Source organism: Neomonachus schauinslandi, chromosome 4, assembly GCF_002201575.2.
Source record: "Neomonachus schauinslandi chromosome 4, ASM220157v2, whole genome shotgun sequence".
NCBI classification, from domain to species: Eukaryota; Metazoa; Chordata; class Mammalia; order Carnivora; family Phocidae; genus Neomonachus; species Neomonachus schauinslandi.
The window spans coordinates 14,585,826-14,613,075 of NC_058406.1; the positions used below are offsets into that span (position 1 = coordinate 14,585,826).

The following is a 27,250-nucleotide window of genomic DNA, read 5'->3' on the forward strand; positions in this document are numbered from 1 at the left end:
TGGTGGACCCTCAGTAAGCTCTTTTGATAAAATCAGTCATTACTTTTATTAAAGGTGACAAATGTTGGCCCTTGGAGGATGTGATTTGATTTTTACCAACAAGCCCATCTATCCATTCCTTTAACAATTACTGATCTGATGCCTACTGTGTTCTAGGGCTGGAGCCAGACCCTGGGAACACAGCAGTGAATAAGACAAGTAAAATTCCTGCCCACACAGAGCCCTCAGTCTACCTGTGGGAAAATGAGATCTGAAGATTATAGTACTTCATGACAAGTGTCACCGAGGGGAAGACAGTGCTCTGGGAGGGAAGTAGCAGGAGTGGAGCTTGCCTGAGAATGGGAAGGCTATGCTGAGGAGGGATGTTGCAGCTAGACCACAGGAAGGGTCATCACATTAGGGAACAGAGCTTGGGGAGGGGCAAAGAAGGAGGACTGCCTGAGGCACTAAGCCCAGTGTCCTTACGCTTTGTGGAAACAGACTGGGGAAGGCAATCCTCAAAGATCCCGGAATCATTTGAACAATGTCCGCTTGGAAGAATAGTACTCATTTGGCTAGAGAGAGGCAGGCATGTTTGTTTAAAATAAAAGGGCTTTAATTCTGTGTCCCCTGTTCTGAGGGCCTATAATTTCAGAGTAGCACATGCTCTGTTGTTCAGAGCTGTCTGTGTTTTTTAGGGCTCTAAAGCAGAGTCACAGATTCCCAAGGAAAAAAATAGAAGCATGTATGTTTCTGCTGCTCTTGCCAGCCACTGCTAATTTCTTAGGTAAAATAGAAGATTTCAGGATTTCCTTTTAGTAGGGAGGAAAGCACAACTACAGTTGGCAGGCACTAGGGGTACTTTGGGTGCCTATGTTAGAAATGAGGCTAGAAAGTGCTGTTGAAGGATAAATAATGGAATGGCCTAGTCTCTTGAACAGGCTTAATATTTTGTGTATGATCACGGGCACAGAAACAAGCATGGAAGGAACATCCAATCTGGTAACATTGTTTTTGAGGGGTAGGGCAAGGGAAAATTAAGGGGAGGGGGGGATTAAAACCTCGATGACTGAGGAGGAAAAAATAGGGCATAATGATTGCATTACCTACCTATTGCCATGTAACAAATTATGCCAAAATTTAGCAGCTTAGGACAACAAAAATTTATTATGTCACAGTTTCTGTAGGTCAGGACTCTGGGCAGAGCTGGGTCACCTGGCTCAACTTGCCCAAAGCCACACAGTTAGGAGGTCTCGTACAAGGCTGCAGTTAAGATGTCAGCCAGGGCTGTGGTCCCACTTGAAGGCTTGACTGGGGAATGGTCCACTTCAAAGCACACTCACGTCGTGTCACAGGATCCAGTTCCTGTGGACCTCTGCTGTTACTACTCCTTGCTACGTGGGCCTCTCTGCAGGGCAGCTTACAACACAGCCGCTGCCTTCCCACAGAAAAAGTGAGCAAGAGAGCAGGAGAGCGTGAACAAGACTCTTTGTAACTCAACCACAAAGGCGACATCCCATCACTTTGGCCAAATTCTATTCCTTAAGGGCGAGCCACTAAGGTCTAGCCCACAGTCAAGGGGAGGGGACCACACAAAGGCACAGTCACTCTAAAGTTGTAAAAATAGAAGCGGCACGAGGAGAAGGAAAAGAAAAAAACATAGGCAAGAATGGCGGGAGGGTCAGGAAGCAGGCCTGGCCCTGGTGAGGGGTTGACCTTACTGTGAAGGGCAGCCACCAGTTTCAGGCAGGGGGTGTGACATGGTCAGCTTTGTGCTTTAAATAGCTCACCCTTCCAAATCAGGAGATACTAGAGAGGTGAAGGAAACTATAGGAGAAATACTAAAATAGGGAAGTATCATTGACTCGGCGTTTACAGGGAGTTGGAACAGAAGATTGCTGTTTTTCATGATGAGCCTATCCATATATACCATTAGTGTTTTCTAAACTAGATACTCATATTACTTTTATTTAAAATACTTTTTAACTAAAAAAAAAATGGAAAGGGTATATAAACAAAGAAGCCATAGAAAAGAAATTCAGTTGGCAATTCTGTAGCGCAAATGCTACAGAGCAAATGCAGTAGTTTGTCCTGCTGGGGGAGGTGGGGGCGGGGGTGGAGGTGGGCGGTGAGCTATTTGACATTCTTTTTTTTTTTTTTAAGATTTTATTTATTTATTTGACAGAGACAGAGATAGCGAGAGCAGGAGCACAAGCAGCAGCAGTGGGAGAGGGAGAGCAGGCTTCCCGCCGAGCAGGGACCTGATGTGGGGCTCGATCCCGGGACCCTGGGACCATGACCTGAGCCGAGGGCAGACGCTTAATGACTGAGCCACTCAGGGAGCCACTCGGGCACCCCTCAGGATTTTTTTTTTTTTTAAGATTTTATTTATTTGACAGAGAGAGCCCAAGCAGAGGGAGAGGGAGAAGCAGGCTCCCACTGAGCAGGGAGATGCGGGACTCCATCCCAGGACCCTGAGATCATGACCTGAGCTGAAGGCAGCCGCTTAACTGACTGAGCCACCCAGGCGTCCCACTATTTGACATTCTGAACTGCTTCCTTCTGGCTCCTCTCCACCCCTTCCCTCTTTCCCAGGAGGAGTGAGTCCTGTGATTGGAAATTTAAAAGGATAGCTCAGCCCTTTCCCCTCTCCTCCCCCTTGGGAGCAAGGCAAACCCACAGCTTTCCCAGATGGCTCTCAGGCAAAGGGCTAGAGATCCAGCAGGCCCCATGCTGGGTGCTGAGGACCTAAGGTTTCAAAAATCACAATCCCTGTTCTAACAGAACTAACAGGTTAGAGGAAGAGACAGAAAGGAAACATCCAACCCAGTCTAGGAAAGGTCAAGGAAGTCTTCCTGGACTACGTGATCTTACCTATGAATGGGGATTCTTTCAAAGAGGTAAATCAAGACAGAGGCACCAGCATGATGCTTGGGACGTCTGCAAGTAACTCAGTATTGCTGGACCGTAAAGGGCAAGGAAGGACAGCAAGAAAGGTGCCAGGGCCAAATAGGGACTTGCTGTGCCAGGCTAAGGAGGTTGGGCAAAGGGCAAGGGCAAAGAGCCTGTGAAGGACTGTACCAGCAGGTGACATGGCCATGTTTCTACGTTGAGTTATCACTGCAGGGCAGTGAATTTATGGGACGGCTTGAGCCACAGATTGTCTGAATTTCTCAGCAACACACCATCTCCCTAATCCACCATCACCATGTTTTCCTCCATCATGGCCAGGAGAAACAGGTACCCTTCCTCCCAATGAAATATCTCTCTGCCCACTACTGTCTGCCCCTAACCTCCAAAAACTGCAGCCCAGGAATTCCAAGTAGCCGGACTTTGATCTCGTAGCTGCTTTGCTCTGTCAACAGTTTTAGCAAAATCTCCTCCACCTCTGCTGGCAATTTAGAGATAGCATTTCTGAAATGGTCTGTGGATAAAGGATGTTGCTGCTCTGGGAAAATTTGTCTCCTGCCAGGAGGAGACAAAGAGCATGAAAGGCTGCCAAAGGACGTTGTCCACAAGGGAAGGTCAAACATCCCTTAACATTTCTTTCTTTCTTTTTTTTTTTTAAGTCTTGTCTTTTTCCATTTTTACACCAGCATCAGCTCTTCTCCCCTGTGTCCTTTGGGGGAAGGTTAAATGATGCTTCTTCGGGATATTACCAAAACTACACAGTCTTGTCGCCTGGAGGGAACAGGGCACAATGAAGAGGAGGGATGCCCACAGAGCAGTGTATGCCAGAGAAGAGTCCTGGGGCCTAAGGACTCCCTCTGTTCTCGAATTTCCGTGGCTGGGCATAGTAAAACCTGCCTGGTACATAGTTGATATGTAATAAATGTTCTAGGGATGAATGAGACTCTTGTGTAGGACATGTCTGCAGTGTACACAGACATCTCGGCAGAAAACCACAGACCATACCCCCAACTTCACCTTCCTGGGGTAGCACTAAAGAGACAGAAGATGGTTCAGGAGGATGCCCTGAGACCTGAGACTTGGTGCCTCTGTAGGAAGCCTTTTCCTTCTCAGGAGAACCAACGGGACAAGTGGAATCAGGGCCGTGATCTCTAAGAAAGGCGGCGGCTGTGCCCCCACCACATGAAGCTTTCTCTCTGCCCTGAGAACGGAGAACATGGAACCCCTGCGATTTCTTCTAGAAGCCTCTCATTTAGAAATCCACTCGCTTGCCCTTTCCATACAGAGGTGTGCTGAAGAATCGAGCTTTGTGCTGTGCTTGATTCAGACCTGTCAGAAGAAACATCGATTTTTTATTTTTTATTTTTTTGCAGGAGAGCTCTCTGTTGAACAAGAAACCTCCGCAGCCCCAATGGAGGGCTAATTAACATCACTCTCGAGAATTCGGTGCTGCAGGTGGGTGGGTTAAGCGTCAAGGGTTGGTGAGGTTATTTGCAGCTTAGGGGAACAAAACCAAAGGCCGATAACAAATGCCCTCTTTATTCAAAAACACCAATACAATGCCCCTTTGGCGAATACCTCTTACAAGCTGTGTAAATCATCACAAGCCTTATGGTAAAATGTTCCATTTTTAGGAGAGTAAAGAAAACCCTTGTTGGGCGCCTGGGTGGCTCAGTTGGTTGAGCGACTGCCTTCGGCTCAGGTCACGATCCTGGAGTCCCTGGATCGAGTCCCTGGATCGAGTCCCTGGATCAAGTCCCGCATCGGGCTCCCTGCTCGGCGGGGAGCCTGCTTCTCCCTCTGACCCTCCCCCCTCTCATGTGCTCTCTGTCTCTCTCTGTCTCAAATAAATAAATAAAATCTTAAAAAAAAAAAAAAAGAAAACCCTTGTAGTTAAAACATTAAATCTCTCAGAGAACCTCTTGTTCCTTCTCAGTAAACATTAAAGAGAAGGGTTGTAATGACAATGCACAGCAGATGAATAGATGTAAACTTTAAATGAGACCTTTGCCCCAACTAGGTTTCCATGGATGAGCCTGAGATTACAGGAGTGTGAAGTTTCTCCAGCCTTCTCTTCCTTAGCTTTCTCCGAAGGACAGTTTCAATGGAGCATTTAAAATTGTAACTTAAAATTCTCGGAGATCATTCAAAAAGAAAATGACAATATCTGATTTCTACGTGCCCCTAGAAATAGGAAAGAAACTCATCTATTTATCTATGTATGTCTCTCCTAAATTAGTATGATGGGATGTCACCAGGGCCCTGCAATTTCTCCTGATAAAAGAGATCAGAACACACACATACACACACACACACACTGCTGAAACAGTTGACTACCTGTGCCTAGCCAAGGGCCCACCCCATGGCCAAGCAAGCCTGGGGGCCAGAACTCTTTAGATGACTGAAGACTCCCTCCAGCATTTACACGTCCCTTGACTTCATATTTAAGGTGGAAGAAAGGGATTGAAACCTTTTGCTCTCTCTTGGTGTCCTGCGTCTCCCACCATACCATCATCAGGAGAATTGAAGTGAAGATGCTCCCTAATGTTGGCTGGCCCTAAACAATGGTAAGTCCCATCCTCTGTTTCAGAAATAGGCCGACTCGGATGTGTGCTACTGCAGAGAGAAGTTCAACTCCAGGTTTATGATACAGCAAAGCTCATTATTAACATGTATTTGTTGTTGGAAACCACTAAGTTCAAAGACAGTTGAGTAAACTTAGTGAACTTTAACACACTATTCAAAATAAAAGTTCAGGGGCGGCTGGTGTCTCAGTCGTTAAGCGTCTGCCTTCGGCTCAGGTCATGATCCCGGGGTCCTGGGATCGAGCCCCGCATCGGGCTCCCTGCTCGGCGGGAAGCCTGCTTCTCCCTCTCCCACTCCCCCTGCTTGTGTTCCCTCTCTCGCTGTGTCTCTCTGTCAAATGAATAAAATCTTTAAAAAGAAAGAAAAAGGAATTCACGATAGCTGTACTTGAGTTTTGAGAAAGGAAAACTTTATTGCTATTATAAAAACTGAGTAGAAACAGAAGTGGAAAGGGAAAAACAAAGGAATCTACACATCAACAAGGGTACTAGTAAGCAGCAAAGGAGAATAAGGCGAAGTTACATCGGATCGGGTACTTAGAACAGCCAACCTCATCAGCTGGTCTCCCTGTGGAGACAGCCAGGCTGGAGTCCCCATTGAAAGGCCTGGGTGGAGCATCCTCCCCTCAAGTGAGACTTTCAACTGACCATCCCCATAAAGGCCAGATTTATATGGCAAAATAATGGAGTGTGAAGTTAAACATTTGTTTGCCTACATGCGGTTTGGAGCAAGCTGCATTCCTCTCTCATCATGTCTTTACATCTTCAAGGAGCCTGGGCTAGATGTGTTTTCCTCCCCTCCCAGATTCCATTCTGGGGGGCCAGCCCAGCCTAGACCCAAAGGGGATATAAGGCAAGATTTATAGCTCTTTGGTGTCTGGACCAGAAAGGCTAGGTTTTTGTTTTGTTTTGTTTTTTTAAGATTTTATTTATTTATTTGAGAGAGAGAAAGCACAAGCCGGGGTGGGGGGTGGGGGAACAAAGGGCAGAGGGAGAGGAAAAAGCAGACTCTTCGCTGAGCAGGGAGACCAAGTTGGGACTTGATCCCAGGACCCTGAGCTCATGACCTGAGCCGAAGGCAGAGACGCTCAAACGACTGAGCCACCCAGTCACCCCCACAAGGGCCAGTTCTGACCTGGAGGCGAGCTAATGTCAACTAACCAGGCTCCCAAGGTCACTCATGCAGGACAAGTCTCACAAACGACATTCTTTAGCCTGCCTGTGTGGGTGCGGGTCTGGGTGGTCGGTTATGCAAGACAAATCACAGAAACCTCCATCCATGTAGTACAGTGGGCAAGGACTCAACAATCAGGGCAACGTGAACTTTAATCTCAGCTCTGACACCGCATGTGACCACAGACTGTCACCACCCTTTCCATGCCTCAGTTTCCTTATCTATAAAAATGACATTCCTGGGCGAAAATGAAATGAATTAGCAGATGTAAAGAGTCTGGCGTGGCGGGTGATGGTCAATAAATAGTTTCCTTTCTCAGTTTCTCGATTTTGCCCAGGACCAGCGATGTTCACACTCAGAACTCTTAACCCCTCCACGCTGGATTCAAAGTGCACTTGGGGGCGCCTGGGTGGCTCAGTTGGTTAAGCGACTGCCTTCAGCTCAGGTCATGACCCTGAAGTCCCCGGATCGAGTCCCGCATCGGGCTCCCTGCTCAGCGGAGGGTCTGCTTCTCCGTCTGACCCTCTTCCCTCTCGTGCTCTCTGTCTCTCATTCTCTCTCAAATAAATAAATAAAATCTTTAAAAAAAACAAAAACAAAGTGCACTTGGGCGAGAAGCTACCCGCCGCGCAGGTGCGCGCATGGCGCCCCCTCGCGCCCAGCGGGGGAACCGCCGGAGCGGCGGTCCCGCCCACCCCACCCCACCCCACCCCCGGCGCCCGCGCCTGCGCAGAGGCACCGCCCCGAAGTTTGTTGTGGTGCGGAGCGTCCCGGACGCTTGGCGTCCGGGGCGGCTGGAGGGAACCGGGTCGCGGTGCCACCATGGCAGTGCGACAGGCGCTGGGCCGCGGCCTGCAGCTGGGTCGAGCGCTGCTGCTGCGCTTCACCGCCAAGCCTGGCTCGGCCTACGTCTGGGGGCGGCCCGAGCGGCCGGGCCCCGCGGCGGCCTGGCGCCGCGGAGAACGCCCCGGCCAGGCCGCGGGACCCGGCGCGGAGCGGCGCCGGCTCGGGCTCGGGCTCCCCGACCGCTACCGCTTCTTCCGCCAGTCGGTGGCCGGGCTGGCGGCGCGGCTCCAGCGGCAGTTCACGGTGCGGGCCCGGGGCAGCGCGGGCCCTTGCGGCCGGGCCGTCTTTCTGGCCTTCGGACTGGGCCTGGGCCTCATCGAGGAGAAGCAAGCGGAGGGTCGGCGGGCGGCGTCGGCCTGTCAGGAGATCCAGGTGAGCGAAAGCCCGGGGGCGGGGCGGGGCTAGTGTGGGGGCGGGGCTGGGAGTCACCTGCTTCCTGGGGCCATGGGGTCAAGCTCTACGTCTGTCCCAGCTGGAAATGCGTTGGACATCACCAGCTGAGGTTCATTTGCAGTGATACTGCACTCCTGATTTGGGGCCAGCGCCTCACATGTTCCCTCCCTCAAACGGCATGTTCTGGAAGACATGCTGCTACTTTTAGTGCCCGCTGCACCGTGGCTGATGGCTTTGTCTAAGTTTTCTAAAATGTAATGACAATTAAATCATGACACTTCTTTCCCTGAGATAGTTGTCATCCCCAGTTTACGGACGAGGAAAAGTGCTCAGAGAGGTGAAGTAATTTGCTCGAAGTCACACAGCTATTAGCAGACAGTGCCCAAAGTCTGACTCTCCAAAGCCTGTGCCTTTAACCTAAGCCTCCACAGTTTAGCCAATCAGTGACATAGCTGAAGCCAAAGTAAAAACTATGAACAGCAGTAGAAAACATAAGACGTAACAGTTTTCATTAACCTGTGTAAAGTTGTCAGGAGTCACTGGATATGGGGGAGGGGAGGCTTTGTAAATGCTTAAAATAGCACAGAGACCTCTGTTTCTACTCAACCAAAATCTGTATTAGGCTTTTCCAGACAAACAGAACCAATAGCATATGTTTATTAAAAAAAAAAAACGCGAGAGAGATTTATTTTAAGGAATTGGCTCTGTAGTTGTGGAAGCTGGCAAATCCAAAATCTGCAGGGTCGTCAGGCAGGCAGGAGACCCAGGAAGAGCCACTGTTGCGGTTCAGGTCTGAAGGCCATCTGCTGGCCCAATTCCCATTTCTTCCAGGTCGATCAGCCTTCTGGGGTCTAAAACCACTCACGGAGTTAGCTCAGCGCCTGTGTGGTACAGCGTAGGGCTGAGGTCGGGGAAGATGGAGTCACTTGCCCAAGGACACAGCTGTTTAAGGACTGGGCAGTGTCTCCCATGTTTCCTGGTTTCCAGCCCTTGTTCCAGTTGTTCTTACTCGTGACCAGAGTGTCTCATGTTTGAGCTCTGGCCAGTTTGGGTGACAGGTGACATGTGGTCCAGTCCCCAGCTGCTCTCCTTGTCAGCAGTAGATGTGGAAAACAGTATGGCAGTTCCCCCAAAATTAAAAATAGAATTATCATTTGACCCAGGAGTTCCACTTCTGGGGATATGCCCCAAAGAAATGAAAGCAGGGACTTGAGCAGATGTTTGTACACCCATGTACATAGCGGCATTATTCACAATAGTCAGAAGCAACCCAGATGTCCATGGATGGATGAATGGGTAAGCAGAGTATGGTGTCTACATACAATGGAGTATTATTCAGCCTTGAAAAGAAGTTTTGACACATCCTACAACATGGATGAAATGTGAGGACATTATGCTAAGTGAAATAAGCCAGTCACGAGGAGAGATATTGTATGATTCCACTTATATGAGGTACTTAGAGTAGTCAGAGTCACACAACAGAGAGTGGAATGGTGGCTACCAGGCACTGGAGGGAGGAGGGAGTGGGCAGTTAGTGTTTAATGTGTGTGGAGTTTCAGTTTTGCCAGACGAAGAGAGTATTAAGTAATACCTAGGAATCAACTATGGATACAGGTAACAACCTAAGTAAACCTCAAAGATATTATGCCTAGTGAAAAAAGACCGTCCCCGAAGGGTACATACTGTGTGATTCCATTTCTGTAACATTCTTAAAATGATAAAACTATAGAGATGGGGAACAGATCAGTGGTTGCCAGAGGACAGGGGCGGGGTGGGGGTAGTGCAGATACAGAGGTGGCACGAAGGAGTTCTTCTGCGGTGATGGCACAGTTCTGAACCTTGATTGTGGTGGTGATCACACAAATCTGTACATGGGATCAGTTTGCATACAGTTGGCAGTCTAGCAAGGTGGCGGCGCCCAGGGCAGGGTTGGAGCAGGCTAAGAGAAGACTGGAAGGAGGTTGAAGGAAGAGTTTGGGGGCTTTAAGAGTCCTTGCACCTGGTGGCCCTGGCCTGGAACGGGGGATACCGGTGGTATCCATATCCTGGGCAGGGCGGTGGCCCCAGAAGGCAGTTGGAAGAAGGGGAGGTCGCTGCTCCAGGTCCTGGCTGACCGCTTCTGTGACGTGGAGGCTCTGAGAGAGTACCTGCTCCAAAAGCAGGTGTCGCAGGTGCACCAGAAAAATCAACCTTTCGCCTACATCACGGGGCGATATGGCCCATACTTCGGGGGTGCCTGTTACATCCTGAAGCAGGGAGGCACAGCCGTTTCAGGGCAAGGAGTGGATATGGTCAGATGAACATGGCCACTTCTCTCTTGAGTTCTCGAAGTTCCAGGCAGTGCCTCTGGAGGCTGTCGATGTCAGCGGCTGGGCTGCCAGCTACCACGGCCTGGACGGCCTCTGACCCTCCGCAGGCTGGACGTCGCAGACTTCCCTGCCGTGCCCAACCTGGCCCTCACTCGGATCTTGTTGGAGGAGATGCTGTCCAGCTGCGAGGTTCTGGGGGCTCACTGGGCTCAGGGCCACGAGTTAGGGCCAGAGGAGCAGTCTCCAGACACAGCCAGCCGCATTCCTGCCTAGCCCTCGGTCCCCTCCCCATCAAGCTGGGTCTCAGTGGACTCTGGGGAGTGTCTGACAGTTCTCCATCCTTCTGTCTTCCATCTGGGTTCACTCAACGTGGGGTTCGGAGTGGGATGAGGGGCGTGGCACAGCAGGTCGGAGGGGAGAGCATGAGGTTGGGGTATTTATTCCCCACCTCGGGCTGTGGCTGGCTGCACCCCGTGCTGAAAGGTCACCACTCCTATCATCCAGTCAGGCAGCTCTTCCCACACGCTTCTCTCCTGGGTTCCAACAGCTGCCTCCTGCCTCTTCAGGCCTGGGGGAGGTAAGCAGCCCCAGGGAGCTGCACTCCCCCTGTGGTTTCCCAGCCCTGCCCACTACCATGTCCAGAGACTCTTCTCAAAGTATCCTTATTTGAGTATGCTGCCGTTTCCTGCCGGGACCCTGACTGATACAGAGGTGCTCCTGGCATATTTCAGGGCTGCTGCTTCCCTGTGTGAGACAGTTCAGCTCACCGCTCGCTGCAGCATCCCAGGCCTCTCCACTCACTAAATGCCGGTAGTGCCCTAAGTCCCACAGTGTTCCCGCTTACCAATTTATTGACTCAGCTCCAAGTTCAGCTTTCTTGTTGGCTCTGTGAAAATTGACCTGGGCCTTTGAAACAGTTTTTCCTTTGCTAAGTGACAGGATAAGGTTTGTCAGTAGAGGGTCCAGGAGAGATTACAGGAGGAAGGGCTTTTGCTTCCTGGTTCCCTGCCCATGTGCTTGCTCTGCGGGCTCCTGGGCACCTGCATTGCATGCGGCCTCCCCAGCATGTGGCTCCTGAAGTGCCAGGTGGTCAGCAGCTTCCCCTGGAAACCGCCCCGCCCCCGCAGTTCCAGAGAGCAGTGCCTCCCTGCGAATGACTCCCCACCGGGGATTTAGTACATGCCAAGGCCCCTTACCAGTGAATCTCTTGTTATTTCAATTTGCTGTTAAAATCAATTAATTATTTTTTTAAAATATTTATTTGTCGGGGGGGAGGGGGGGACGTGCACAAGCAGGGGGAGCAGACTCCCCGCTGAACAAGGAGCCTGATGCGGGACTCGATCCCAGGACCCTGGGATCATGATCATGACCCGAGCCAAAGGCCGACCCTTAACCAACTGAGCCACCTAGGCGTCCCTCAATTAATTCTTTATATTAAACTTCATCTATTAAAAAAAAAGTTGCATAGAGCTGCATACACACACACACACACACGCACACACACAAACGAATGCAGGTTTAAAAAGATGGTGAAGGGGTGCCTGGGTGGCTCAGTCGTTATGCGTCTGCCTTTGACTCAGGTCATGATCCCAGGGTCCTGGGATCGAGCCCCACATCGGGCTCAGCGGGAAGCCTGCTTCTCCCTCTCCCACTCCCCCTGCTTGTGTTCCCTCTCTCGCTGTGTCTCTCTCTCTGTCAAATAAAGAAATAAAATCTTTTAAAAAATAAAAATAAAAAGATGGTGAAAACTGAATAAGGTCTGTAGTCTAGTTGACAGCAGTGTACCAATTCACTGTCCTGGTTTTGATATTGAATTGCTGCTTTATAAGATGTCACCATGGGAGGAAACTGGGTGAAGGGACACAGGACGCTTCGTACTTTTTTTTTTTTTTTTTTGCAACTTCTTGTGAATCTAAATTATTTCAAAATTAAAACTTAAAAAAATATATCTCATTCTCAAAGCCACGGTTGATAAAGGATTACTCTACAGAACATTGCTTCTGCTCCATGGAGTTTAGAAACTAGTTGGCAAGGCAAGATAGACTTTCTTTCTTTTTTTTTTTTTTAAAGGTAAAAGTTCTCACACAAGGTGTATTAGCTTATAGATAGCCACTGCTGTAGGAATCCTCCAGGACAGGTTGCTGTGGGCTGGGTTGTGCAGGCTGGTTCTGGAGGAGGGAGGAGCTTCAGTTGGAACTTGACGGATAAGTAGGGATGAGCCAGGCAGAGCGACTCCACAGAAACCGGTTCGGATAGAGGGTTAGGGTTAGAGAGAGTCGTATGAAAGATAAGTATGGGTACTGCACAGTAGAGCCTGGTGAAAGCTTTCACAAATAGGAAGCACCAGGCCAAGTTGCTGAATAAAAGTTAGGTGTTTGAGCAGAAGAGTGACATGTGAACGTGAAACTGGTAACCAAGGGGTTAATAGGACTAATAAGCACAGCTGCAACTTTTTACCCAGACTTTCTCCACTTGCTTTGAAATATCCCCGACTCTCCTCCTCCAGGGAGGCAGATTTGAGGCTTCTTCCCCCATCTCCTTATTTGGTGACCTCTCAAAAAAAACCAAAAACCTTACCTTGCTGCACTGGCCGTCTCAGTGATTTTGCTGCGAGTCAGAGGGAGCGCTTAGCCTGTGGCTGGTCAGACCCCAGCCAGTACGGGGAATGCGGTGACCAGTCCAAGAGACTGCCTGGGCTCTTTGTCCTAGGGACCATCCCAAGTCCCATCCCCACTGGGCACCGCCAGCCTTGGGCACCTAATTTAACTCTTGCAGCAAGGAAGCAGTTTTTGGCTTCGGTTTGGACACGGGTCTCGGTGAGTCTTTCGTGTGCAAGGCCACGTGAGCTTATTTCCTCTTCCTGGTGGGTTGCCTCCAAATAGGGGGATTGGTGTGGATCTCTGAGCCTTGGCCTCCTCATCTGAGAGTTGACTAGGGAGCTGCTCTGTTCAGTAGGTGAAGCCCTGGCTTTGGGGGAGGAACCCGTGCTCACAGAGGTACTCAGGGCTCCATTTGGTTTGTCTGTTGCTTCAGCTTTTGATATTTTTGGACAAAACCAGCCATGTTCTAATTGGAAAATGGAAAGTGAATTTGATTCCCCAGTGCAACCCAAACTTGGGCAGTCTTTGTTTTGCAACACTGCTTAATAATATTCATTAGACTGGAGAAAAATGCCCAATTAATGGAGCCATAAATTATGATATATTTGGAAATTGGGCCTTTAAGATTTTGTTTGCATCTCGTTTGTGTATTTGTGTGTCCATGTATGGATGTTGTAAATGTGAGATTTTTTTTCCTCTACCTCTGGATGGTGTTGCTAAAATTAATTTGTAGAATAGCTCAATTTAGTTGGTGTAAAGGCAAGTAGTTGTAAGAATTGGGCATTCCAGGGGCGCCTAGGTATCTCGGTTAAGCATCTGTCTTCGGCTCAGGTCATGATCTTGGGGTCCTGGGGTCGAGCCCCGCAGGGAGTCTGCTTCTCCCTCTGTGCTCTCTCCTCTCTCTCTAATAAATAAAATCTTAAAAAAAAAAAAAAAAAGAATTGGGCATTCCAATACCAAGAAAAATACTTCCAAGTTCATGTGATCTGGGAAAACATTCAATATTAAAGCTAATTTAAGGTTGTTGGTTTAATTACAATGGACATGTTTTTAAAGTTGCCAGTAGTAGAGGTAGAACTTTTGTTCTGCCTGTATTTACTGAAAGTCAGGTTCATGTTATAAAGTATCATGGATAATCTAAACATAATTGTTGAGAACAAACATAGGTTTGTTTTTGGCTTCTATTAAGGGAAACAACTCTATGTAAGGAAAGTGTGACTGATTATTTAAGCAAGGAAAACTTAGGACAAAACTGAATATAAGAAGAAAAGTTGTAGAAGATCTATGAGAAGGGAATCTTTGGGAAGGAATTTTGTGGATGGTCGGGACCACGATTATGGAGATTAGTCAAGAAGTTTATTAGGGAGTGATCAACAGCTGGGGAAGAGACAGGAAGAGACAGATGGTTAAGAGAACAGGACCAGGCAGAGGTCGAGCAGTGATACAACATCAACAGAAGCCTCAGCCCCTTCTTTAAGGAGTTCCAAAGGTCGGATTACCCTTCAGAACCATCCGAAATTGGGGCAAACGGCTGGATTTTATATACTCCTATGAACAGTCATTGGACCGGGACCACCTAGGAAGAGCATGACCTCAGCAAGGCGGCTGTCTTCAGTCAGGGCCCTCCCTGATGACCACCGAGAGCTGAGGACTGTTGGCAATTCCCACAGCTGAAGGTCATTCATTCCTGATGGAGATTCTGGCCAGCACATCGCAGCACCCACCACAAAGGCTCAGATCCATGCAGCACCCTGGTTGGCCCTGTCTCAATGAGTATATGTCAACATGGGCTGTGACAGGGAGGGACAACATACATTTTTTAAAAATTTCATCTTGTTGGAATGAATGAGTTTTACTCGCAGAAGTACATCAATATGGGATGCCTGGGTGGCTCAGTCGGTTGAGCATCTGCTTTTGGCTGGGGTCATGGTCCCAGGGTCCTGGAATCAAGTCTCACATCGAGCTCATTGCTCAGCGGGGAGCCTGCTTCTCCCCCTGCTTGCGCTCTCTCCCTCTCTGACAAATAAATAAATAAAATCTAAAAAAAAAAAGATGGAAAAAAAAGTACATCAATACAAGATTGGAATTTGGTTTTCCTATTAAAATGACCATTTTCTTAGTTACTGGTCTATTCTTTTTTTTTTTTTTTTTTAAAGATTTTATTTATTTGTTGGAGAGAGAGGGGGAGCACAACAAGCAGGGGGAGTGGCAGGCAGAGGGAGAAGCAGGCTCCCCACTGAGCAAGGAGCCCAATGCGGGACTCGACCCCAGGACTCTGGGATCATGACCTGAACTGAAGACAGATGCCCACTGATTGAGCCACCCAGGCATCCCATATTGGTCTACTCTTTTTTTTTTTTTTAAAGATTTTATTTATTTATTTGAGACAGAATGAGAGAGAGAGAGAGCACATGAGAGGGGGGAGGGTCAGAGGGAGAAGCAGGCTCCCTGCCGAGCAGGGAGCCCGATGCGGGACTCGATCTAGGGACTCCAGGATCATGACCTGAGCCGAAGGCAGTCGCTTAACCAACTGAGCCACCCAGGCACCCCATATTGGTCTCCTCTTAAGAAATTATAAACAAAGGCCTTTTGTCTTTATCTTTAATCTTCCTAGAAGAAAAGTTTCCATGTTTTGTCTTTATTAGGTCTTTGATTATTTCAGACAGTTGAATCTTAAAAGAGCTAAGTTTTGCTCTTCAGAGAGCTCTGTTTGCCTTTAGAATCTTAATGCCACCTTGGTTAAATAGATAATTATTAAGTTTTGTAATGATCTGTAATCCTCTTTAGGCATGTGCTTTAAAACCTTATGATATTTTTGACCAAATTCCCAAGATTCAACTTCTAAATGAAATCTTTTTATTAACGAGACTTGTTCATTTGGTATGTCATATTACATGGGAAGCATTGTCAAATAAGTGGTGATAAACCTTAGATTATGTTATATGGGTGAATGCGATAACCGTTCAAGAAATTATATAAAATTCCCAAGATTTTGATATGTCCTGGTATAATGTCATCACTTATTCTATATTGAAGCATTGTGTGTCACAGAAAAACCATGGCCATTTTTGTGTCTTTTGTCATTTACAGTCATTGTTTTACTCTGATGCTGTTACAGATATGTTTCAGCTTCAAGGAGATTCGTGGAAAGGACTTTTGACAAGTACAGGTCTCTGATACCTTTAAAATCGTAAAACCAAATTGAGTAAGAATTTCTGGAACTAACAGGAAAACTGCATTGAAGCAGAACAAGAATTAGTAATATGGGACTGAGTGAATTAAGGAAGATGATTACTCGTTTGAAATGTTCCTGGTTCTTTAATGTTTGCTTTTCCAGATTTAAGGAAACTTTTTCTCTTAAGCTGTTATGACTTGCAGAAATTTGGTAAAATATTCCTTTGTAAACAGATATGAAACATTTATCTTTTTCTTCCCACCTGATCCCTCCAGATTCAGAAACTCTCAGAGAGTATTATGTATTCATGGCAGTGTATTTGTTTGCATAAGTTCAGTAAGAATCTGCTCTTATGATAGGACACAATTGGAAACATTGGTTATATTATCAATGCTTTGGCTGGAATGTCCTCTTTGAGGGTGACATGCATAGACTCAGATATGACCAGACAGTTTTAAGGAACTAAGGTTGACTTTATGGAGTCAGTGAAGCCCCTTGGAAAAATCAGCCTCGTACCTTGCTTATAGGGTGCCCAGCAGCCTTACCAGGTGAATAAAGAAAGTCACTTCCTGGCAGGTGCAGGAACCTCAGGTTATTTTGGGGACCTCAAGAAGAGAGGAATTTACCCAAATCTGTAGGTATTGCAGGCAAAGTCTGATGACAAGTATTTGGCTTGGCTTCTTAGGCTTGAGAGACTATTAAAAGTTCAGTCTGAAATTCCTTATGAAAAGTTCCAGCAAAGCAGATTTTCTGTTTAAAAATAAAGCAAACCCTATATGGCCAATCACTATTTATTCTTGCAGCACTTATGTAAATAAATAGGCCAAGATTGTTAAAACTGGAGTCTTACTTTGGCTATCTTGGGTGGAAATGAGGGTGATTTTAGAAAGAGAAATCACACATTCGTGGAAGTTAGAGTAACTGTCTTTGGCTCTTTGTTGTTTGCCTCTAAAACTGGGCTGGATCCTGAATTTTGATTTCCTCCAGTATCTGGTTATGATTTTCCAAACTAAGGTTTCCAATTTTCTCCCATTCCCTAAAGCTGCCCTTTCTCCTGAAGCCCTGCAAACTGGAGGTAGACTTCAGATATTTTAGAATTATTAGAGCTGTTTGGAACCCAAGAAGGCAGCTGTTGTCTGCTGCCAAGGACACCAGAAATGGGACTGCTTGATTGCCCAAGGGAACAATCGGGCAGATCAAGGTGCCAGGATGGCGGCCCACACACAGACTCCAAAACCCTTATTAGTGGCTCTGGTAGCAGACAAAGCCTTAACCAAACATCAGCCCTAGTATTCCTCTGAAGATCTGAGGAGAGCTGCCCCTCCATAGCTCCCGAGAACCATCCAGTAGCTGCCTGCCAAGGCCCTTGCCCAGAGAGCTGTCTCTGTAATCAGAAGCCTCCAACATTGTGCGGGGAGCTTGGCAGGTAAGGTGGGCCAGCTGCAGAGGTGAGAAGTTTTGCAGTGTTCTCTGACTGCAGTGAAGGTACAGAGTTTGAGAAAAAATTATTCTGAATAATGGGAGAGAGAGGTAGCTTGGCCTAAGCCCAGGATGAGCAGTAAAACCCAATTTGGTTGTGTTTTTACTAGCTCTTGATCTTGTCAGTGAAGACCTTGCCTGGCTCTCCCTCTCCCCTCCCCCACTGCCCTTGAGCCTTACTAGGCATCCTGGCTCATCGTGCGTGTTTTGTTCCTCACAGGCAATTTTTACCCAGAAAAACAAGCTGCTACCTGACCCCTTGGACACCAGACGCCGGCAGGGCTTCCGGCTGGAGGAGTATCTGATAGGGCAGTTCATTGGCAAGGGCTGCAGCGCTGCTGTGTATGAAGCCGCCATGCCTGTGTTGCCCCAGAACCTGGAGGTGGTGAAGAGCATCAGGCCTCTTCCAGGCAGAGGCCCGGATGTCGTTCCACGAGAAGAGGAGCCAGCTTCCCAGGCCCCTGCCTTTCCCTTAGCCATCAAAATGATGTGGAATATCTCGGTGAGGAGGGGGCCTTTCATCTTTGAATTGGGCATTTCTCAAAACACCACGGGCGCCTGGGTGGCCCAGTCGGCTAAGCATCTGCTTTCGGCTCAGGTCGTGATCCCAGGTTCTGGGATCCTGTGGGCTCCCTGCTTGGCAGAGGAGTCTGCCTCTCCCTCTGTTCCTCTCCCTGCTTGTGATCTCTCTCTCTCAAATAAATAAATAAAATCTTAAAAAAAAAAAAAAAAAAGCAACCCCCGGTCTTGGTGAACCTGCTAGTGCTTTTTCCCAGGAGGTAGACAGGCGGGCTGTCCACAGCATATGGGCGCCTGTATAGTTAGGCTTCCTTGCCCTCTCATGCAAGAGTCTGAAGCAGTTTCAGACTGTAATGTCTGCCAGTCACCTGAGGATCCAGTTAAAAGGCAGATTCTGGTCAGCTGGCCTGGGATGGGAGCTGGGATTCTGCCTTTCTAACCAGCTCCCAGGTGATGCCCATGCTTCTGGTCTGGTCCACACACAGCAGCAGGTGCCTGAGCCCCTGGTTCCTCATGATCCAGTTAGCTGATCCAGTTAGCTGAATTCGGGCCTGCCGTTCCCACCATCCTCCCTCTTTCGCTCCCCTGACCTGCCTCACTGGAGAGGAGAGGCCACACTCCTGTCCTCTAGACTCCCCTTCAGCCTCCCCTCCAAATCAAAGGCTTGTTTGTCACCTCCCTGCTCTCAACTCTGGGAGGACTCAAGGCTTAGGGAAATTGAGTGTTTTCCCTCCACAAAAACAAAGATTTCGTCTAGAGCAATTTCTTTCTCTTCTTGCTATATAGGTGGGTTTAGAAAATTAATCAAGATGCGATGTTCTTCTGCCCAGAGCATCCGCCCAAGCCTAAGGTGGGACACAGCCATGGCAGTTCATGCTAGACACTGAAGAATGCAGTTTCTGGTTTTGACCTGGGGGATGAAGGTTATTAGACTCTTGCCTTTCTGAGCTAGGTGATTAGCTAACAAGTAGCCAAGGCCTTTGCCTGTGAAACAGCCAGGGTTAGCATCAAAACTTCCAGATGGGCATGCTGACTGTCGCACACACAAAAGCTAAATGACTTGACTCCTAGAGGGTTCCTAATGGGTTCCACAGGATTGGAGAGACCTTTGTAATAAAATAAGGAAAATGGGTGCTTTTGCTCGTCTTTGGTTCTTGCCGTTGTTCCTTTTTACTGAGGGGCTGGGGAAGGTCATCCTGTGATTCAGCACAACCTTATCCAGGGCAGATTTGTCCGGCTCTGCCTGTCCACTGAAGGCAGCCTGCTGGGGGTAGTCTTAGTGACCCAGTGGCCAGTTTGAGCCTGGTGGTGACCGGAGGCATTGATGGCAGGAAGAAGGGTCCCTCACCCTATCTTGCCATCTCTTCCTGCCCTGGGCACCCGAACTGCCAAGAGTTTGAGATGTGATGTTGAAGCCCCCTGGGAGTTGGCACAGACGGATTCTCTGCCTCTCTCTCCCAGGAGAGAGTAGCTTGGCTTGCTATTTCAGAGAGTTTATCTTTTTTTTTTTTTTAAGATTTTATTTATTTGAGAGACAGAGCATGAGCAGGGGGAGGAGCAGAGGGAGAGGGACAAACAGACTCCCCACGGAGCAGGGATCCTGGCGTGGGGCTCAATCCCAGGACCCTGAGATCATGACCTGAGCCACCCAAGCACCCCCAGAGAGTTTATCTTATCTTGAATGTCAAAACCAATTCTAGGAGTACCTGGCTGGTTCAGTCGGTGGAGCGTGCAACTCTTGATTTTGGGGTTGTGAGTTCAAGCCCCAGCATTGCGTGTAGAGATTACTTAAAAATAAAATCTTAAACAAACAATTCTAGGCAGTAGCTGTCTGGTCCAGATTACAAGGAGGACTTGGACCTGCTCCTGTCTGTATAACCCTGAATTCATGATTGTGTTCCAGGCAGGCTCCTCCAGTGAAGCCATCTGTAGGACGATGAGCCAGGAGCTGGTCCCAGCTAGTCGAGTGGCCTTGGGCGGGGAGTACGGAGCAGTCACTTACAGGTAAGCACTCATCTGCCCACCAGACTGGCTGTGAGTTCTTTGAGAGCAAAATCCTCACCTGTGTCCACAGAGCGGTGTCTGATGGACATGTAATAATAGATAGTAAATGCTCACTGAGTGATGTAGTTAATGGTGGCTTTGTAGTTGTTGGATAATTCAGCTTGGGAAAGATTGCAGATCATCTGACTCCGACTGAAGATGCAGGTGGCTGATTCACACTGGGGCAGAGAGAGGCTGTCCCAAAATGCCCAATTCAGAATGTTGGAAAATTGATCTGACTTCTGGTTGTTAAGTAATGCCCAGGGGGAACACCACTCATCCATACCAGCTGAACTCTGGCCCCAGCGCAGGCAACACTCATTCCAGTCTTGGCAGTGCCAAGAGCTTTTAAAAAAAATGTGGCCCGTTCTCAAGAGTTCTGTGTGTGGCAGAGGAACGAGACAAGTTGGGAGCAGAGGTCAGGGTGGTAAGTGCTAGAATCATGGATGCTCGGGTGCTGAGGGGAGCCCATTTGGAAAGGCCTCTCGAAGGGACCATCATTGCTGCCTTTTGAAGATGAATAGGCACCACCTGGGCAGAGAGGTGAGCAAAGAGGCCACTCCGCAGAGGGAAGAGGGGGCGGATGGCAGCCCGCGCTCCTAGCTCTTTGTAGGCGCTGTGTACGGCGGCGAAGATGAATGCTGCGCGTGCGACCCGGTGCGGTGCCAAGCGTGCGACAGTGTGCTCCCTCTCGTATTTGCAGACCATCGGGAAGAGCTGCGTCTTGGCAGCTCACTAGTGGGTGGTTTCTAGACCTAGTGCTGTCAGAAGCGGGAGAGCAGGCACAGGGACTCAAGAAAGCACATGGAAAGCGGCTTCCGTGGTTTGGAAGGCTCTCCTGTGCCTGAGGGGCCGTGCCAGCCGACAGAAGCTTGGTGGGCTTGGTGTCCTCCTCCGCTCCTTGGCCCTTGGTAGGGAATGGCTGTTGCCGGGGGCGGGGGGCGCGTTTCCCTCCGGCGGTTCTGTGTCGGGCCTGCTGATGCAGACCTCCCATCTGCAGTCCTCCCTGCCGGCCTCCGACCCCTTCCCCCGCTTGCGGTGTTTTCATAGCATTTATCACCATCTGACCTTAAATCATAGATGGCTTTGTCTATCCTGCCTCTCCCGTTGTACTACGAGCACTCTGAGGGCAGGGCTTTCCTGTTTTGTTTGCTCTGTACCCCTACAGCTCAGTAAATGTCCGTCGAATGATCCCATGAATTTGACAGAAGGTCTATTACCTAAAGTACTGATGACATCAGTGACTCAGTCCCTGAGAGCACTCTGGGCATATTTCCATCTAGCCTCTCTGCTCATCTGGGGACTCAGGCTCGGCCCTTGTGATCTGCTCCTCCTTCCTCTCCCACCTGATCTCTGATCTTGTCCCATTTACACCCTGTGCTCTACCATACTGAATTCATACTGCCCTCCCCCACATGCACCACGCTCCTCCATGCCTGTCTTCTGTACATGCAGTTAGCTCTCCTTGGGCCGCCCTCCCCACAGCCTCCTGTCCCACTCGTCTCAGTTCAAACACACCCCCACACACACATACCTCACACAGCCACACTCCTCCCGTGGGCTCCCACAACAACCGGGCAGAGCTTTCCCCACTGTGACATGAACAGCCTCGAGCTAGGATCCTGATTCTCCCACTAGCTTAAGGCTAGGAACAACGTTTCAACTCCCTTGATTGCTTACAGGGGTGCACTCAGATGGACTCAAGAGAAAGAGCAGTAGGCCACACATGGACTGACTCCGCAGAGCTCGGGAACTGAGGCAGATCTTAAGATGGGGGCGGGCATCTTGCTCCCTCAGTGTTGTCTTCATGTCTCTGGGCTTCTGCTCCATTCTCTGCTCTCTGCCACCCCAGTGTCCTTATTTCTTACCCCATAGCTCTTCCGTGTCTGTGTGCCTTTGGTTTCTACATCTCTGGCTTCCCACGGCCCCAATCAAGTCTCATGGCATCCTTCACCTTCAGCTCCATTGCTGACTGCTAAGTTACTACCATGTTTTTTTCACTGGTGCTCCTCAAAAAGAGAATTGAACTGGCCCCCATCCCTTTTCCCACCAACCGTTTGTATCTCAGATGTGACCGCAGGCTCCTTGCCCTGAGGCCAGGTGCCCACCCAGTGAGAGTACGGGCTGAGGGGTGGGGCTGAGACATAGGCTGACGCACACCATCCAGAACACAGCTACTGTGCCTCACCAGGGCTGTGGGTGTGGGGCTCCCCGAGGAGGAGGGGTGGACGGGCAGGTGACTGATGTACTACAAACTGCCTCTGTGTCCGTTGTTCGTTCATTCAGCAAAGGTTTTGTGGGTTTTGTTTTTTTTTTAAGATTTTATTTATTTGAGAGAGTGTGAGAGAGAGAGCACACAAGCAGGGGGAGGGGGAGTGGGAGAGGGAGAAGCAGACACCCTGCTAAGCAGGGAGCCAGATGCAGGGCTCCATCCCAGGATCTGGGGATCATGACCTGAGCCGAAGGCAGATGCTTTACCGACTGAGCCACCCAGGTGCCCCTCAACAAAGGTTTGAGCTCATACTACACTTTAAGGGTTATGCTAGAACTTGCCATCAGAAATTATGGGTCCTTTATGTAAGTATTAACCTTAAAACTTATGTTACTGCCTTACTCCCTTTCGCAATTGAGACTGAGCCCAGAGAAGTAACCTGGCCAGGGGCTTACAGTGGCAGACCTGGAATTCAAGCCATGTAGTCTGATTCCAGTCTCTTAACCACTGTATTCTGCTGCATGGGATTGATGGATGGACAGATGGACGGAGCAGAGTCATCAAATGTGACAAGTCATTTTTATGGGTTTGTTTTTTCGCTCTAACACCAGGTTCTGCACCTGACACATAGCAGATCTACAGTACATGTTTGATAAATTAAAAAATGGGTGAATGTCAGTATTTATCATGGCATAATTATCTTTCCAACTGTTGTATCTGATACTGGACTCTCCCATTTGGCTGAAATAGAAGATCCAAGGGAGGTCCCAAGCAACTGGCCCCTCACCCCAACATCATCCGGGTCTTTCGCGCCTTCACCTCTTCTGTACCACTGCTGCCAGGGGCCCTGGTCGACTACCCTGATGTGCTGCCCCCACATCTTCACCCCGAAGGCCTGGGCCACGGGCGGACGCTCTTCCTCGTTATGAAGAAGTAAGTAGGAGCTGGGGGTGCCTCTGTGCACCTGCAGGCACGGGCTGGCAGGGAGGAGGACCCTCACCCCTTACTGTCCCAGAAAGCGGGGTCCCTTTGGAGTGACTTCTCATGAAACCGGAGTCTCCTCTTCATTCAGAACCTGGTCCTCACTGGTGTTTTTAGTCCATTTGACTCTTGCCCCCTCTGTGGCTTGCCTACCAGTTGTGTAAAACCAGTTCTCCTCCCCAACCCTCTACACCTCCTGGCATTGCTGTCACCGGCGTGAGGAAGGAGTCTCTGTTCCATTACTTCCATCATGTGGGGCCCCAGCTCTCCCTTCCTAACTTGAGGATGGTGGGTGGTAACAGAAAGAATGCTCGGGGAAAAAGATCAAAAAACTTGAGGAAGAGGAAGGCCCATCATCCTAATAGTAAATAAGATGCTGGGGGACCACTGATGTGCGACAGCCAGAGGCCCTGTCACCCTCTCCACCAGCTATCCCTGCACACTGCGCCAGTACCTTCGTGAGAACACCCCAAGCCCCCGCCTCGCCACCGTGATGATCTTGCAGCTGCTGGAGGCGGTGGATCATCTGGTTCAACAGGGCGTCGCGCACAGAGACTTAAAATCTGACAACATTCTCGTGGAGTTGGATGCAGGTGGGTCCTGGCCGCACCTTCCCAGCCCTCCAGGGGCACCAGACTTCAGGTCTGCAGACACTTAGGACCCCTCCAGTCCTTTTGGGTTTTATGTCCTATTAGAAGTTGTATCTTAATTTAGCTCTATACCCAAGAGATGAGCAATCTCTCCTTCAAAATGGAGGCTTTTGTTCTCTTTGTGGGCTTGTGGAATGATGGTTAATAGTCCCCGAGAGTTCCTTTCTGTTGCCCACTTACAGAACAAAAACCTCGGTGGTGGAAGTTTTCTCAAAGAAAAGAGAGGTAGACTTAGCTCAGTAGAAAAAAAAATTTTCAAACAGTGAGAGCTGTCCAAATGTAAGCCCAGCTGCCCCTGGAAATAATGAGTTCCCCAGTTCCCCACACGGGAAGCACTGAAGTAGAGGCTGGATGGCCACTTAACCTGTGATATTTTAAAGGCGCATCACAGATTGGGTAAATTTTGAGCTCTAAGATTTAAAGTAATGTGCCATTAAATTGCAAGAGGAACTAGTTTTTTAAAGGAAGTCTGTGTGAATCCTCTTACAAATAACTAAATCCTAACGAACCTGTTTCTTATGGTTTGGACTTGGGGTTTCAAGTTCAGATCAAAGATATTTGGGGCATAAGAGCTCTTAGAGCTAAGCGCCATCTACTGAGCAAACCAGGAGCAGCTCCTTCAGTCTTGGGATAGCTCCGATTACTGATCAGTTACATCGAGCCAAACTTTTATCCAGTTCTTTGGTTTCCCCGGAGGCATCTTCGCGCTCCTGTAGCTGGCCTCCCATTGAGTGCTCCGGGGAGTGGCCACCCACTGCATTCCTGGGCTGATACTGCGTCCCTGTTAGCCCCTCACCCACATCTTGGTGTCTGTAGTAGGGCTCCTGCGAAGGCCTCTCAGAGGAGAGAATCATCACTTCTCTCTGCCCGTCCCTTCCCCAGATGGCTGCCCCTGGCTGGTGATCACAGACTTCGGTTGCTGCCTGGCTGACGAGCGCACCGGCCTGCAGCTGCCTTTCACCAGCTGGTATGTGGATCGGGGCGGAAACGGCTGCCTGATGGCTCCAGAGGTGAGTCCCGACGAGCTGGCCTGTGCCGTCAGCAGACTTCATCTTGTTTCCACTGACTGAGAGGACAAGACTCGCTGCCTCATTACCTACCCAACACCTCTATCTTTTCTGACCCTTAATTTGGCACAAGTCCCTTGCCCTGTGAATCTGGCCCTCCCTAATGTTCACAGATGGGCGTTTTGTCAGCACAGAGTAGGCGGCCTAAGCAGATTCTTCTGGGTCTGAGCCACAGCTCACTCACATTCTGGGTTCCTTGGGACGGAGTTCAGATTAGCCCGTGAGTCGGGTGCTGTGTAGGTACACGAATACGTTAGGAATGCCAGCAACTTGAAGCTCACCTGTTGCTTTCCAAGCAGGTGTCCACCGCTTGCCCTGGCCCCAAGGCGGTGATCGACTACAGCAAGGCGGATGCCTGGGCTGTCGGTGCGCTCGCCTACGAAATCTTCGGGCTCTCCAATCCCTTCTATGGCCAGGGCGGGGCCCACCTTGAAAGCCGCAGTTACCAGGAGGCTCAGCTGCCTGCACTGCCCGAGTCGGTGCCTCTAGATGCAAGACAGCTGGTGAGGTCACTGCTCCAGCGAGAGGCCAGCAAGGTAAGGCCGTCCCCAGGTTTGCAGGGATTGTGGAAGTCTGTGTTCCATTTTAAAGATCAGGTTTGGGCAAGACTAGAGTGACAGATGGCTCCTCTTACAAAGATAAAGGCCAAGTACAGGAGAACAAACTTCAGTATGGACAGGACTAGGGGAGCTGGCCAGCAAATTAGAATTCCAGCAGTGCAACTCTTCTTGGCTTTAGTGGTTTAAGTTACTTAGAAGATCTATTTTTAAGAAATGTTTAATGGAGTTGTAGTTTATAGGAACAGTTGACACCTAATGAGACAGATGTGAAGGCCTCTCCCAAGAGCAGATCTGGACATTTCGAAATTAATAAGGGAAAATAAAGGCTAGATAGTTTGAAGCCGTGATTGGGCGTGGCAGGCCCACAAAGGCATCCAGGGCTCAAGCTACTGTTCTACCACTTCCTTCCACTGGGCAGCATGCTGGCAGGGCCACAGCTCGTGCTCACTGCTACCAGTTACGAAGTGATGAGAGGACCCCGCACTCCAGAGGGTGCCAGGACCCAGGCAGTTTGTGGGCCTTCCTTGATGGGGAGGCTATTTCAACAATGCAGACTGCCTGGGGCACATGTGTGCACCTGGAAAAGCCTGGAATGGGGTAGAGAGCAGCCAACAGGTGTCAGGTGAGTGAATGGTATTATAGGAAGGAGAGACAAAGGGGTGGACAAGAATTTGATTGGGGCCAGAGAAGGGAAGACCCTAAAATAAGAATTCATGAAATCAGGTTTTGTGTTGAATGCTTTGCCAAGGATGTTCTAAGCTTCTGCTTCCCTGCCTGTTGCAGAGACCATCTGCCCGAGTAGCTGCTAATGTACTTCATTTAAGCCTCTGGGGTGAACATACTCTAGCCCTGAAGAATCTAAAACTAGACAAGATGATTGGCTGGCTCCTGCAACAGTCAGCTGCCACTCTGCTGGCTGATAGGCTCACAGAGAGGAGCTGTGTGGAAACCAAGATGAAGATGTTATTTCTGGCCAACCTGGAGTACGAAGCGCTGTGCCAGGCAGCCCTGCTCCTCTTCTCCTGGAGAGCAGCCCCGTGAGGGCTCTGCTGTTGCTGGCGTATCACTAAAAGAACTTCGCAACCTGTGTGTGGTGCTGGTCTGTGAGGGCTGCGGGCGGCACTAGAGATAAGGCCTCGGGCTTGGCAGGTAGAAGGAACAGCTGGTGGCAAAGGTCACGGTCTGTAGTTACTAACTCACCTGAGCTGTGCGATTTTAGGTGCGCCGTGTAACCTGCATGAGGTTCTCACCTGTGCTGAGAGAACTGGACCAGCGCGGAGCCAGAGGGGCTGGCGGCTCTCTGCACGGGGCTCGTGGTAAATACCGCAGCTGTCACGGCTACTCCCCGTTGTTAGAGCACAAAAGCAGTCCGAAATGCGTAAATACACTGAAATTTGAATTTCATGTGTCACTAAATATTCTTCTAAATTTTTTTTCAACTATTTAAAAACGTGAAAACCACTTTTGGCTTGCAGGCCAGACTGGCCAAGCCATGGTTTGCCAACCCCTGGTCTAGATGAATCCAAAGGGCCTAACTAAAAAGAAATGATAAGTAACCACTAGGCCCCCTGTGTGTAAGTGCTAACAATGTGTAAAAAAGATCGGAATACAAATCCACAAGAGTTCATCAGGTGAAAAAGAGGGTCCGGAACTGGTTAACTGTGGACCAAAAAGCCCTACCAGCCTCCCAGACCCCTGTGAAGTCCATGGCTGAGTGGATCTGTTAGAGGAGGGTCCCAGGCAGCACGGGACTCCAGGAATGAACTTT

At 49.2% G+C, this 27,250-nt stretch overlaps 1 protein-coding gene and 1 pseudogene across 2 annotated transcripts; both read left to right on the forward strand.

Annotated features, from left to right (window-relative positions):
• Positions 1-7,396: 7,396 nt before the first annotated feature.
• Positions 7,397-26,566, forward strand: PINK1 (PTEN induced kinase 1). 2 transcript variants are annotated; one of them, XM_021684089.2, is made up of 8 exons: positions 7,397-7,866; positions 17,671-17,952; positions 19,873-19,973; positions 22,975-23,157; positions 23,635-23,798; positions 24,738-24,865; positions 25,219-25,458; positions 26,266-26,566. In XM_021684089.2, the coding sequence occupies exons 1-8, from the start codon at positions 7,471-7,473 to the stop codon at positions 26,521-26,523; spliced, it is 1,752 nt and encodes a 583-aa protein (XP_021539764.1). In that variant the 5' UTR covers positions 7,397-7,470; the 3' UTR covers positions 26,524-26,566. The 2 variants fall into 2 exon arrangements, with proteins under 2 accessions (XP_021539764.1, XP_021539765.1); XM_021684090.1 differs by having other exon boundaries at positions 25,222-25,458.
• Positions 9,492-10,422, forward strand: LOC110575311 (annotated as a pseudogene).
• Positions 26,567-27,250: the final 684 nt, after the last annotated feature.